The 15204-nt window shown below is 42.4% G+C and overlaps 1 protein-coding gene across 1 annotated transcript in view; it reads right to left on the reverse strand.

Annotated features, from left to right (window-relative positions):
• The window catches only part of LOC114658459 (myosin light chain kinase 2, skeletal/cardiac muscle-like), an 88082-nt gene that overhangs the window by 65862 nt on the left and 7016 nt on the right, over nucleotides 1-15204 (reverse strand). Inside the window, exons 2-3 of the mRNA XM_051932556.1 lie at nucleotides 15072-15150; nucleotides 368-857 (exon numbers count right to left, since the gene is read on the reverse strand). Of these exons, the coding sequence (XP_051788516.1) occupies nucleotides 368-857; nucleotides 15072-15150 (569 nt within the window). The remainder of the gene's footprint in view (nucleotides 1-367; nucleotides 858-15071; nucleotides 15151-15204) is intronic.

Consider the following 15204-nt stretch of genomic DNA (forward strand, 5'->3'; position numbering starts at 1 on the left):
GATTGTTCTAATGTTCTAATAGCTCTTTTACGTGAATCTCTTTCTACTTCCTAAGATAACGGCAAACCCTGTTACCCTGTAGATCAGTCCCCAGGACCATCTTAACATATGGGCACACCCCAGGAGCATAGCAGCCCACAATGTTTCTGATGCCTATGTATGTTTCTGTTTTGCTATCAAAATAAGGGCCCCCAGCACACTACCTCGCCCAGGGGCCTATGAGGCTGGCAAGACGGCCCTTTGACAGTCCCAGGTGTCCTGACAATTCTTACCAAGTCAAGCACTAATTGAACTGGACTCCAAGTCTCATTTTTGAAAGGACCAAGAACGCCCCGGCTGGCATTTGGTCAGTTAACTCGTAACTCACCTTTGCAGGGACTCGGGGCAGCTGTGCACATGTCTGAGACCGGGACTGTCAATCCACACAAGCGTTGCAGGGTCCAGGTTCTCACAACTGGAATTGGTTAAGTGTTCTTTGTGTTTAAGGGTCATCAGGCTTCCATGTTGGCCAGAATTGTCTTCTGGAGGAGATTTCTTATCCCTGGTGCCCTGGGTCATGTCCTTGAAGCCTGCACCTTCTTTACTGCCCACAGTTTTTTCAGTTGTCTTCCTCAGTTCTGTTAAACCGTCTTTATCATGCATTGTTGGGTTGGTTGTGCCCTCACAGAGCTGTTTTGTGGTGGACACCTTCGTCTCATTCTGTGTGCCGCCTTCTTTAGATGGCTGTGCCTCTGTATGGTTGAAGATGACTCCTTGGGTTCCTTTACGAGGTGATGACTTGCTTTCCACATCATTAGGCAAAGAGGCTTCTTGGGTCACATGTGTTTTTGAGTGAGTGGCCAACTGGGTACGTTCATCTGTAAAGAGAAGACATTGATTGATTAGTAGGGCTGTGCGACATCTTAAACGTTCCCATCGATGATGTATGATACCATTGCCAGGGGTGTTGGTTTGTGGGGGCATGCGTTTTAGGAGTTTTGTTGTCTCACTGATTGCTGCAACCCTCCACACGTAGGGGTATTCATAACATTATTAAGATGATTCAAAGAAGATTTGCTCCAAGTTCATTTAAAACTGTTACAAATCGCCATGTTGTGTTGGTACGAAATTAGAAAATTTGATCTGCCTCATTGTAAAATGGAATTGAATAAATATCTACAGTTGAAGTCAAAAGTTTCCATCCACTTTAGGTGAATTCTTTAAAACTCACCTCACAGCCCTCCACAGATTTTAAACTTAAAAACTATAAATTTGGCATATCGTTTAGGACGTCTAATTTCCACAGTGCAAAAGTCATTTTTTCCAACGATGTTCACAGACCATCGGAGGATTTCACATTTTCTTGACGACATCACAACTCCAGTGGGTCACGAGTTTACATACACTTTGTTAACTGTGCATTTAAACAGATTGAAAAATTCCAGAAAATCACGTCAAGCCTTTAGACAGTCAGACAATTAGCTTCTGACAGCCAGGTGGCCTAACTGGAGTCAACATGTGGATGTCTGTTAAGGCCGACCATCAAACTCAGGCTTGACGTAATGGGAAAATCAAAAGAAATCAGCCAAGACCTCACAAATAAAAGTGGACCTCCACAAATCAGGTTCATCCTTGGGAACAATTTCCAAATGCCTGAAGGTTCCACATTCATCTGTACAAATAATAATATGTAAGTATAAACACCACGGGACCACCCGGCCATCACACCGCTCAGGAAGGAGGCGCATTGTGTCTCCTAGAGAAGAACAAAGTTTGGCACAAAAGTGCAAATCAATCCCAGCACAACAGCAAAAGACCCTGTGAAGATGCTGGAGGACACAGGTAGACAAGTATCGATATCCATAGTAAAACAAGTCCGATATCAACATCACCTGAAGGGCTGCTCAGCAAGGAAGAAGCCACTTAACCAAAGGCACCATAAAAAAGCCAGAGTGCAGTTTGCAATGGCAGATGGGGACAAAGATCTCACCTTCTGGAGAAATGAACTCTGGTCTGATGAGCCCAAGATCCAACTGTTTGGCCATAATGACCATCGCTATGCTTGGAGGAAAAAGGGAGAGGCCTTCAAGACAAAGAACATCATCTCAACCGTCAACCCTGGGGGTGGGAGTACAGTGATCCCTCGCTATATCGCGCTTCGCCTTTTGCGGCTTCACTCTATCGTGGATTTTATATGTAAGCATATTTAAATATATATCGCAGATTTTTTGCTGGTTCGCGGATTTCTGAGGACAATGGGTCTTTTAATTTCTGGTACATGCTTCCTCAGTTGGTTTGCCCAGTTGATTTCATACAAGGGACGCTATTGGCAAATGGCTGAGAAGTTACCCAACTTCCTTTTCTCTGTCTCTCTTGCGCTGACTTTCTCTGATCCTGACGTAGGGGGTGTGAGCAGGGGGGCTGTTCGCACACCTAGACCATACGGACGCTCGTCTAAAAATGCTGAAAGATTATCTTCACGTTGCTACCTTCTGTGTGCAGCTGCTTCGTGAAGCGACATGCTGCACGGTGCTTCACATACTTAAAAGCTCAAAGGGCAGGTATTGATTTTTCACTGTTTTGTTTTTCTATGTCTCTGTCTCTGTCTCTCTCTCTCTCTCTCTCTGCTCCTGACGGAGGGGGTGTGAGCTGCCGCCTTCAACAGCTTTGTACCGGCGGTGCTTCGCATACTTAAAAGCAAACAGCCCTATTGATTTGTTTGCTTTCCTCTCTGTTTCTGACATTCTGTGCTCCTGACGCGCACTCCTTTGAAGAGGAAGATATGTTTGCATTCTTTTAATTGTGAGACAGAACTGTCATCTCTGTCTTGTCATGGAGCACAGTTTAAACTTTTGAAAAAGAGACAAATGTTTGTTTGCAGTGTTTGAATAACGTTCCTGTCTCTCTACAACCTCCTGTGTTTCTGCACAAATCTGTGACCCAAGCATGACAATATAAAAATAACCATATAAACATATGGTTTCTACTTCGCGGATTTTCTTATTTTGCGGGTGGCTCTGGAACGCAACCCCCGCGATGGAGGAGGGATTACTGTATCATGTTGTGGGGGCTGCAGGAAGGACTGGTGAACTTCACAAAATAGATGTCATCATGAGGACGGACAATGATGGAGATCTACTGCAGCAACATCTCAAGAGCTCAGCAAGGAAGTTTGTAGTGGGGCTACATAGTAATAATGTTGTTCAATGTTTGTACTGAGTGCGTTTTGTTTCCATTGCCCCGTTTGCTGTTTGTGTGCATCAGTAAATGTGGTCCCCGTAAATACAAGGGGGACGGATGATGGAAAGAGACCGCAGCCCCAAAATGGAAAACACCTGTTAACGATCAATCAATTACATCAGGCAGTACTATATAAACAATCGGGAGAGAACAGGGAAAGGAAAGGAGAGAGATGGAGATCACATTTCATCACAACGATTCAACTGACCTGCTGTTTACTGCAAAGAGTTTGTTTTTCATTCCGCCGGACTTATTTCAATTCCCTCATCACCGGAGACCCCGCGGTTGGACTACATCATCCACCCCGCGCCGAGGATTCACGGTGAGGTTGTTCCATTTGTTCCGGGAAAAACAAACGCATCACATATCTGTTGACCAGTCATCCGCACTCAGGACAGTTGTGTACTCGGACTCAAGTTCAATATTATTGCCATTTTCCGTGTTCATTCATTGCTATCTGTGTTTTGTGTTCATTATATGTTACTGGGGATAGGGAGGGTTTGTTATTGTGTGTGTGTATTGTGGGGAACAGCCCGGACACAGACAGGTAGACATGATGTTTAAACCACACACGTTTATTCACAACTACTATTTACACTTATCGTGAGCACAAACCCAGTGCCGCAGCACCAATCACCCCTCAAGTCCTTGGCCACACGCACAATGCCTTCTCTCAGTCTCTGGTCCGCCTCCACTCCTCTCCACCAAGCTTCGTCCACTTCCACCCGACTCTTGCCCTCGACTGGAGGGAGGCGCCCCTTTTATACACCCCGGATGGGCTCCAGGTGCATCCCAAGGGCTTCTGTAGCCACACCCCTGTGTGGCGGAAGCTCTGTTGGTGTATCCGGAAGTCCACCAGGTGTCCCCAATACTCTTCCCCCCAGCACTTCCCGGTGTGTCGGAAGTACTGAGGTCCAGGGCTCCCATGGCATCGGGGTGCCCCCTGGCAGTGACCACGGGCCCCTACAGGGTTGAGCTTCCAAGCTCTGTACCTGTGGTCCCCAAGGTAACCAGGGAGGACGCTCCCTCGTGTCCTGGAGGAGGCACAAGCTCTCCTCCGCTCCTCCTGGCCGTCCCGGCCGGGCGACAAACCCAGCCGGGTGCCACAGTATATATATACACTGTATAGTGTTGTCACGGTATCGCTCTGGTGGAGGGATATACATATATATTCTACATGGGGCATGTGCAATAGTGTTTTGTTGTGTTCCATTTTAATATATTCACTTATTTTTACATATCTGCTTTTCTTTTGTGCTTATGTTTACACCATCGATTGTGGGGAAAAGTTTATTTGTTAGAGGTACGGCTTGATAGATTCATCTCAGTTATTTATCCAGGCCACAGGTCTTGGAGGTGTAGCTGCCAGCTGGGTAAGGGGTCGGCTGTTACAAGTTGAAGCTCACTCACAAAGGGGTCTTCCAAATGGACAATGACCCCCAAAGTTGTGGCAAAATGGCTTAAGGACAATGAGGCCAAGGCATTGGAGTGGTCATCACAAAGCCCTGACCTCACTCCGATTGAACTGAAAAAGCAAATGGTACAAGGAAGCCTACGAACCTCTCCCAGTGACACCAGTTCCATCTGAAGGAGTGGGCCCAAATTGCAGCAACTCATTGGAAGAAGCTTATGGAAGGCGACCCACAACGTCTGGCTCAAGTTAAACAATTAAAATGCAATGCGACCAAATATGAACAAAGTAGATGGAAACTTGTGACCCGCTGGAATTGTGAAATAGTTAAGAAAAAGTGAAATCCTCTGAGGACTGTGAACATCATTGGAAAAAATGACTTCCGCCCTGCGCAAAGTAGACATCTTATACGATATGCCAAATTTATAGTTTGTTAGTATGAAATCAGTGGAGGCTTATAAAGTGAGTTTTAAAGAATTCACCCAAAGTGGATGGAAACTTCGGACTTCAGCTGTACCGACAAGAAACTAGAAGGGTTTAATTTTTTGGTTCAGAAACTTACTAATTACTTTTACTTACTCAAATGACACGTCCTCAATCATTCAGTTTCTACCATCTTATGAGTGAAAAAAGTGACCTGCATTATAGAAACAAATTGTACTTTGCGTTTGATTGTGGCTTGGTTATAATTTTGTGTTCTCTTATCGTGTACAAATAACACGTTGCAGAAAGCGCATAAAGCTGAGTGTTGATTGGTATTTCGAGCATCCAATGTACGACATGTGCGCAGGACGACAATGTCACTGGCTTTTTAAAGATCTGTAAGGCACTGCTTTGATATATAACGTAATCAGTTTATTTCAGATATTTTGGTTTTTTGTACACTGTGATGGTCCGGGTCATCTTCACAATCGCCTCTTCAACCCGAAACCATCTGTAGTCACAGACCGAGTTGAACCGACCAAATGAGGACACACACATTCTGCAAGGGGTTGGTGTAAAAAGTGCCAGTGCTTTTATTAAAATCAAACCAAAACCAAAGTGCCCAATAGTGCAGCGCTCCATCCATTAAATAAGTAATCCATAAAATCAGCGAAAGTGGAGTGTTAAAATATCCAATACATTATTCCATCAAGCACAAACAGTGAACATTTTCTTTAAAAGCCACAAGCCTTGGTGCTGCTTCCTAAACTCCGCCATCTCCCCGGCTTACCCTTTTCGGATTCCTTAAGCACGAGGAGACATCACCTAGAAGGCCCAGACAAGCTCTCAATCCAGCCCAGGCCCCTGTTGCCAGTCCGTCGGTCTTTTACAGGGAGCCACGCCAAGCCTTGCAACTTACTGCCTCTCCCGTCACAGTCCGTTGGGCTTCCATGAGAGTCTCCAGAGCACTTGGTTCACTGCTGCTCCAGAAAAACACTCAGCAGAGGCAACCCTCACCCCGCTCTTGAGCACACATGCTCCCCACCCGGGGCTCACCTCCCTGTCCGCCCGCTTCAACTCTACGTCTCACCCTCCTGTTCCTGCCCTTTAGTCCGTTGTTCTGTTCTTCAACCTCCTTTCCTTCCATGCTTTTCCCTTTTCTTTCTGTTCCTTTCTGTCCTCCCTTCTAATAATAATAATAATGATACATTTTAATCAATAGGGTTCTTTTTTAGCATTCAAGGTCACCTTACAAAGAACAGTAATAGAAATAGAAACACATAGAACAATGAAATTAAATAGAAGCAAATAGAACAATGAAATTAAATAGAAGCAAATAGAACAATGAAATTAAATAGAAGCAAATAGAACAATGAAATCAAATAACAATAAGAGTACCATCTATACTAATAAAAGGACTGACTGACTCATCACTAATTGTCCAACTTCCCATGTAGGTGGAAGGCTGAAATTTGGCAGGCTCATTCCTTACAGCTTACTTACAAAAGTTAGGCAGGTTTCATTTTGAAATTCAAAGCGTAACGGTCATAACTTGAACCTCTTTTTTGTCCATATACTGTAATGGAAGAGGCGGAGTCACGTATCGCGTCATCACGCCTCCTACGTAATCACGTGAACTGAAAACAAGGAAGAGATTTTCAGCACGACTCAAACGCGGGAACGAAGGTAAATGACGTTAATTGTTGAGTGTCTTTTAATACTGTGTAAGCATACATATTAACACATGTGCAATTAAACGTGTGCATTTACGGGGTGATTTCTTAGGCTTAAATGCTCGCCTTTTATTAAAAAGGTAAATGCAAACTGTTTTCATTCTGAAGGGCACAAACCACGTTAGATTTCAGCTGTTAAACGCGCAAAAATGTCGGTACACCAGATAAATAAGCGCAACATATTATCAGTTGTATTGTATGCTTACAATACATATAGAAATGTGTTAATTGTTAACTAATAGTATGGGATGGTGTTTTTCGACTCGCGCCTTGATTTAAACGATTCCATGTCTTGGTGGGTTTGCGTAGCTTATTGTCAATATCTTTACACCTGTTTTTAAGACTTATTGACTGAAACGGGCTTTCACGAAAAAAGTTAGGGCTTTGCTACAGGATACACCCTCCACAAGTTAAGGAAGTAAAAATAAAGGTATATATTTCTGTTTTATTTAAACCTTTTAAGTTCGTATGCATAGCCCCATTTGGCTGTTTTAGTTTTTTTTTTTCTTTCTTCAGTAATATTTAATCTCCTTAAAGAAAAAGAACATATGCATTTTACTTTTTTTGTATCTCTTTAGTAATATTTTAGTGTAAAAGGATAACCAGTATTTAAACCTTTTATGTTACTTTATACATTTATTTTACACAATGTTGAAAAATTAATAAGAAAGCTACATATTTTGGCAGCTTCTGCTTTCATTTTCAATGAAATGAAAAAAGCTCTCCAAGAGAAAATGTCAATGAAGAAGAAACAGTTTGCACTATCTAAAAAGGAGAAACCCTCATTTATAAAGGTTTGCTGCAGATGACTTAACTGAAAATAAATGAATAGTTCCTATGTGTATAATACATATTTATCTATTTGACTTATGCCTTTATTCCAGCAACTTGCAACATCTGAGGTACAATTTGTTACATTACTTTTGTTTTTTGCAGCACAGGCAGGTGAAGTGACTCAGGGTCACACAGTGGTGTCAGTACCAGGATTTGAACTGACAAGCTCCGGGTTTGCTGAAATATTACTGAAGAAAGAAAAAAAACGAAAAAGGGCAAATGGGGCTATGCATACAGATGTCCATCCATCCATTATCCAACCCGCTATATCCTAAATACAGGAGCCAATCCCTGCCAACACAGGGCACAAGGCAGGAAACAAACCCCGGGCAAGGTGCCAGCCCACCGCAGGGCGCACACACCCACACACACCCACACACCACGGACAATTTAGAATCGGCAATGCACCTAACCTGCATGTCTTTGGACTGTGGGAGGAAACCGGAGTACCCAGAGGAAACCCAGACAGACACGGGGAGAACATTCAAACTCCACGCAGGGAAGCGAACCCGGGTCTCCTAACTGGCACCTTTCACTGCGCCACCATACCGCCCGCATACAAACTTAAAAGGTTTAAATAAAACAGAAATATATACCTTTATTTTTACTTCCTTAACTTGTGGAGGGTGTATCCTGTAGCAAAACCCTAACTTTTTTCATGAAAGCCCCTTTCAGTCAATAAGCCTTAAAAACAGGTGTAAAGCTAAACTTGCAGCACCACTATTCAATTACACTTGCCTAACGCCTCTCCAAAGGGGAGATACTGTGGGATCTGGGCATCCGTCAAAGCACCAATCACAGGCCCGATCAGAAAGCGGGAAGCTGTGATTTGTCGTCTCCCTCCCATGTAACAATCACAGCCCGTGTTACAACGCACTATGTACGTATGTGTATATGTATATATGTGTATGTGTGTGTGTATGTATGTGTGTATATGTGTGTGTGTGTGTGTATATATATATATATACAGTGGTGTGAAAAACTATTTGCCCCCTTCCTGATTTCTTATTCTTTTGCATGTTTGTCACACAAAATGTTTCTGATCATCAAACACATTTAACCATTAGTCAAATATAACACAAGTAAACACAAAATGCAGTTTGTAAATGGTGGTTTTTATTATTTAGGGAGAAAAAAAAATCCAAACCTACATGGCCCTGTGTGAAAAAGTAATTGCCCCCTGAACCTAATAACTGGTTGGGCCACCCTTAGCAGCAATAACTGCAATCAAGCGTTTGCGATAACTTGCAATGAGTCTTATACAGCGCTCTGGAGGAATTTTGGCCCACTCATCTTTGCAAAATTGTTGTAATTCAGCTTTATTTGAGGGTTTTCTAGCATGAACCGCCTTTTTAAGGTCATGCCATAGCATCTCAATTGGATTCAGGTCAGGACTTTGACTAGGCCACTCCAAAGTCTTCATTTTGTTTTTCTTCAGCCATTCAGAGGTGGATTTGCTGGTGTGTTTTGGGTCATTGTCCTGTTGCAGCACCCAAGATCGCTTCAGCTTGAGTTGACGAACAGATGGCCGGACATTCTCCTTCAGGATTTTTTGGTAGACAGTAGAATTCATGGTTCCATCTATCACAGCAAGCCTTCCAGGTCCTGAAGCAGCAAAACAACCCCAGACCATCACACTACCACCACCATATTTTACTGTTGGTATGATGTTCATTTTCTGAAATGCTGTGTTCCTTTTACGCCAGATGTAACGGGACATTTGCCTTCCAAAAAGTTCAACTTTTGTCTCATCAGTCCACAAGGTATTTTCCCAAAAGTCTTGGCAATCATTGAGATGTTTCTTAGCAAAATTGAGACGAGCCCTAATGTTCTTTTTGCTTAACAGTGGTTTGCATCTTGGAAATCTGCCATGCAGGCCGTTTTTGCCCAGTCTCTTTCTTATGGTGGAGTCGTGAACACTGACCTTAATTGAGGCAAGTGAGGCCTGCAGTTCTTTAGACGTTGTCCTGGGGTCTTTTGTGACCTCTCAGATGAGTCGTCTCTGCGCTCTTGGGGTAATTTTGGTCGGCCGGCCACTCCTGGGAAGGTTCACCACTGTTCCATGTTTTTGCCATTTGTGGATAATGGCTCTCACTGTGGTTCGCTGGAGTCCCAAAGCTTTAGAAATGGCTTTATAACCTTTACCAGACTGATAGATCTCAATTACTTCTGTTCTCATTTGTTCCTGAATTTCTTTGGATCTTGGCATGATGTCTAGCTTTTGAGGTGCTTTTGGTCTACTTCTCTGTGTCAGGCAGCTCCTATTTAAGTGATTTCTTGATTGAAACAGGTGTGGCAGTAATCAGGCCTGGGGGTGGCTACGGAAATTGAACTCAGGTGTGATACACCACAGTTAGGTTATTTTTTAACAAGGGGGCAATTACTTTTTCACACAGGGCCATGTAGGTTTGGATTTTTTTTCTCCCTAAATAATAAACACCATCATTTAAAAACTGCATTTTGTGTTTACTTGTGTTATATTTGACTAATGGTTAAATGTGTTTGATGATCAGAAATATTTTGTGTGACAAACATGCAAAAGAATAAGAAATCAGGAAGGGGGCAAATAGTTTTTCACACCACTGTATACATGTGTGTTGATATGTGTATATATATATGTTGTGACAGACGACCGGCTATGGACTCCGGTCGTCACCCCCAGGCCGCTAGGAGGAGCCCTCCGGACAGCATATTTGCGCCCCGAGTTCCAGCAGGGCCTCATGGACTTTGTAGTGTTTTGACACAGCCCTGCTGGATACCTTGGGGGCCGCCAGGAGTCGCTGTAGGGGGGCTAGTAAGCTCTTGTGTGCCCTATAACCCGGGAGTGCATCCCAGTCACGTGACTGGAAGAAGCGATGTGCTCCCGGGATGAAGAAAAGGACTTTGCCCTGACCCGGAAGGAAAACAGACTTGTGGGTTTGGCTTGGAGCCACTTCCGGGTCAGGGGCTTTAAAAGGACTCTGGGTGAGCCCAGACATTGAGCTGAGCTGGGAGGTAGGGTGGCGACGTGTCTGGGAGAGGAGGAGGTTTGTTTAGAAAAAAATAGTTTATTGTGTTTATGAGTGTGTGGAGGAGAGTGCTTTGTGCACCTTGTAATATTAAAATAAAGTATTATTATACTTTCACCTGGTCCGAAGAGTGGTACCTGAGGGTTCGAGAGGTGGACGACACGCTTATCTGCTACAATGTATATATATGTGGATGTGTATATGTATATATATATATGTATATATGTATATATATGTATATCTAGATATGTGTACACTACTTCTCCACTGCGAAGCGCGGGTATTTTGGTAGTCTTATATATAAAGCAGATTGTAACAACCCTGCCATCTTGTATGTGTGTTATCATCCAGTTGATGCTTAGTAACCACAAGGGGGCGCCAGAGGGCCCCAGACACAGCAGTACAGGCCACAATATAAGAATATAAATACAATAAAGAGTTTTTATTCCACAAAGCTCCTTCCAATGAGCATCTCTCCAACAAATAGCCACAATCTTGATACATAATTCACCTGCCTCCTCACTCACTCACTCACTCATGTCCGTCCGAAGCCGAATGCACAGTCACGTAACACGTTAACATTAAACTTTTTTCACGTTGTCATTATGGGGTGTTGTGTGTAGAATTCTGAGGAAAAAAATGAATTTAATCCATTTTGGAATAAGGCTGTAACATAACAAAATGTGGAAAAAGTGATGCACCGCGAATACTTTCCGGATGCACTGTATATATACATATATACTGGAGAATATAACTTGACAAATCTGCTCAAAAGGGACACACAGACCTCAAAAGCGGGGCCCCCTTAGGCACAGGACCTGGGGCAGTCACCCTACTTGCCACCCCCAAATGCTGCTCTTGCTTCCAGGTGCTCTATACAAGGAGTCGCCTCACTCCATTCTAGGAGCCAGAGTTGGGAGGAAGAGGGATGAAGCTTGCCAGAAGAAAGAGGTGTGGAGGTGGAAGGAGAGAGAAAAAGAAAGAAGAGAAGGTAAAGTGCTTCCCGTTTATTGTGCTTGTGTACTTTGCTGAGCAGGTGGGAAAAGGAGTGAAAGCATTTCCCACGAAAAAGTAAAAAGTGTGTGTTGCTGAACTTGCGTCCTGCGTCTGTCTGTGTCGGGTTTTGGGAAGCTGACACAAGTGCAGCACACAACACACTTCTCTTCAGAGTTGGGGGGGCGCTTTTTCCTCGCTCCCCATGGGACAGTACAGTACCAAGCACTAAAGTACACTGCTCACGGTTGTTTTCTTCTCTTCGCCTCCCTCTCAGTCCTTCTGCCTGCACTCCGACTCTGGCCAGCTTCGTCGTCTTCCTCCTCCCAACTCTGGCTCCCTGAATGGAGGGAGGCGGCCCCTTTTATTCCACTCCTGGGAGTGCTGTACGATGGTCAGTAGCGTCACTCCCAGGTGTGATGGTCGTTCAAGGTAAGTCTCTGCAACTCCGCCCGGTAGCCCCCACAGAACCCAACAGGGCTGAGCCAAACTCCAACTCCCAGTGTGCCCTGCAGGAAACTGTGGTAATCCAACATGGCTGCCCTCTAGCGTCCCAGGGAAGGTAGTGCCCTGTGGATACTTTCTCCCCCGGTCCTTCCATCCAAGCTGGCATCCACAGCCGGGTAATGGCTGTGGCCGCCAGTCACAATATATATAAATAGGTAAATTAAGACAAATTATTTCTAGGAGTCATCATATATGTAACAGTAAAATAGCCCTAAACTAGCCACAGATAGCGGCGAAGTAATTACTGTTGCCAAGTAACAGCAAGCAGAAGATGTGGCCACGTGGATGATGAATATTAGCGAATATGCCTAGAGCAAATAAAAAGTGTGAAGAGCTCATTTACATAGCAAAGCTATGCTAAGCAAAGTCAAAGATATGGGTCAAGAAATTACTGTTGCCAAGCAACAAAAAGTGGAAGGCAGGGCCAGTCAGGAGTGGGTAGAATGCCTGGCACTTGGAGCTCTTAATCCTCAGTGCTAAGTAAGAATCTGTTTGTATATTAAACTCAAGAGGCTACAAAGATCTTCAGGTAATGCATAAGTAATTATGGTTGCCAGGTAACAGCAAGTAAAGGACATGGCCAACAGAAGGATCGGTGCCAAGCAGGACATTTGGAGCTCTGATACACAACTGAGAATAAATACTAGGAATCTGTGTCTGTTGGTTCAAATGGCCAAAAGATAACAGATAACAATTTTCTGTTGCCAGGCAGCAACAGGTAGGAGGCGCATTGAGTTATGGGATAGGCATGTGGCAGCTTCTAGATAACACTCTAATTGATATGCTGAATGGTGCATGTTTTAGTAAAAAGACTAAAAACAAGCTTTGGAAAATGAGTAAGTGATTACTGTGCCCAAGTAACATCAAGGAGAGAGTGCAGCCGGCTGTGTTTTGAATGCTAGACTTCACATTTTGGTTGCACACGTCACACTGTGGAAGCCTGCTTACAGTACATACAAAAGTAATTAAGGGAAAATGTGCTGAGGGAACCAACGGTTTAATAATTACAGTTGCCAGGTGACACCCAGTGGGAGGCATGGACAATTCAAGTTCAACTTTACTCTCATGTGTTCAATGAAAATGACTTTGTTAGTGGCATGTCTCATTAGAAAGTGACAATAATAACACAGACACATACATAAAAAAAAGTTTGAAAAGCAATGCACCATCCATACTAGCTAGACGGGTTGAAATCTAAATAATCAATGTAGACCTCACCATTAACGTTTTCAGTGTGCCATCTATTGGAATGTATTTTGTAATGCATGTAGTAGTAAAATGCATTGTATTTGTCATTCCAACAGATGACACATCAAAAAAACTCTTGTTTTTGATGCCCCATCTGTTGGAATGACAATCACAATGCATATGTCTCTGTTATATAATATTTGCTATGAGAGTTGTAAAAGCAATTTTTAATATTTGTGCTGCACCATCTGTTGGAATGATACATGCAATGCATACATCTGTTCTATAATATTTGCTATGAGAGTTGTAAAAGCAATTTTTAATGTTTGTGATGCACCATCCATTGGAATGACAAATGCAATACACTTTATTTCTACAAATGTTTGCTAAAATGCCATCTGATGGAATGACAAATGCAATGCATTACATCTCTGTTGTATAACATTTGCTATGAGAGTTGTAAAAGCAGTGTTAAAGTTTGTGATGCGCTTATCTGTTGGAATGACAAATGCAATGCATATGTCTATGTTTTTATATGTTTTTTAGTATGAGTTTTGTAAATGCAGAGATACCATTTGTGATGTGCCATCTGTTGGAATGACAAATGCAATACATATGTCTCTGTTATATAATATTTGTTATGAAAGTTGTGAAATTATTTTAAACATTTGTGCTGCACCATCTGTTGGAATGATACATGCAATGCATACATCTGTTCTATAATATTTGCTATGAGAGTTGTAAAAGCAATTTTTAATGTTTGTGATGCACCATCCATTGGAATGACAAATGCAATACACTTTATTTCTACAAATGTTTGCTAAAATGCCATCTGATGGAATGACAAATGCAATGCATTACATCTCTGTTGTATAACATTTGCTATGAGAGTTGTAAAAGCAGTGTTAAAGCTTGTGATGCGCTTATCTGTTGGAATGACAAATACAATGCATATGTCTATGTTTTTATATGTTTTTTAGTATGAGTTTTGTAAATGCAGAGATACCATTTGTGATGTGCCATCTGTTGGAATGACAAATGCAATACATATGTCTCTGTTATATAATATTTGTATGAGAGTTGTGAAATTATTTTAAATATTTGTGCTGCACCATCTGTTGGAATGATACATGCAATGCATACATCTCTGTTCTATAATATTTGCTATGAGAGTTGTAAAAGCAGTTTTAATATTAATGCACCATCTGTTGGAATGACAAATGCAATACACTTTATTTCTACAAATGTTTGTAAAAACGCCATCAGCTAGAATGACAAATGCAATGCACTCTATTTCTAGAAATGTTTGAAAAAACGCTATCTGTTGGAATAACAAATGCAATACATATGTCTCTGTTAAATGATATTTGTTATGAGAGTTGTGAAATCATTTTAAATATTTGTGCTGCACCATCTGTTGGAATGACACATGCAATGCATACATCTCTGTTCTATAATAATGCAATGCACTCTATTTCTAGAAATGTTTGTAAAAATGACATCTGTTGGAATAACAAATGTAATGCATATGTTTCTGTTATATGCCATTTGGTATGAGAGTCGTAAAAGCAGTGCTACCATTTGTGATGTGCCATCTGTTGGAATGACAAATGCAATGCATTTTATTACTACAACTGTTTGTAAGAGGTGTGTAACAAGCAAGCAGAGAGGACAGATATTTTGGTTCAAATGTCACTTTCAATGCGGGCGCCAACCCAAGACCAGGCAGCTCCTAGAACACTTTTTCTGTCTCACCTTTTATGTCCTGACTTTTCATGATTCTTCTTTCACATAGCGGCTTGCCTTCTTTCTCATGTGACTTTGTATTTTCTTCCTTAAAAGATATTGAACAAACAGCTGTGTTATATAGTGCCTTTACATAGCGGAC

The sequence above is a fragment of the Erpetoichthys calabaricus genome, chromosome 10, assembly GCF_900747795.2.
Source record: "Erpetoichthys calabaricus chromosome 10, fErpCal1.3, whole genome shotgun sequence".
NCBI lineage: Eukaryota > Metazoa > Chordata > Cladistia > Polypteriformes > Polypteridae > Erpetoichthys > Erpetoichthys calabaricus.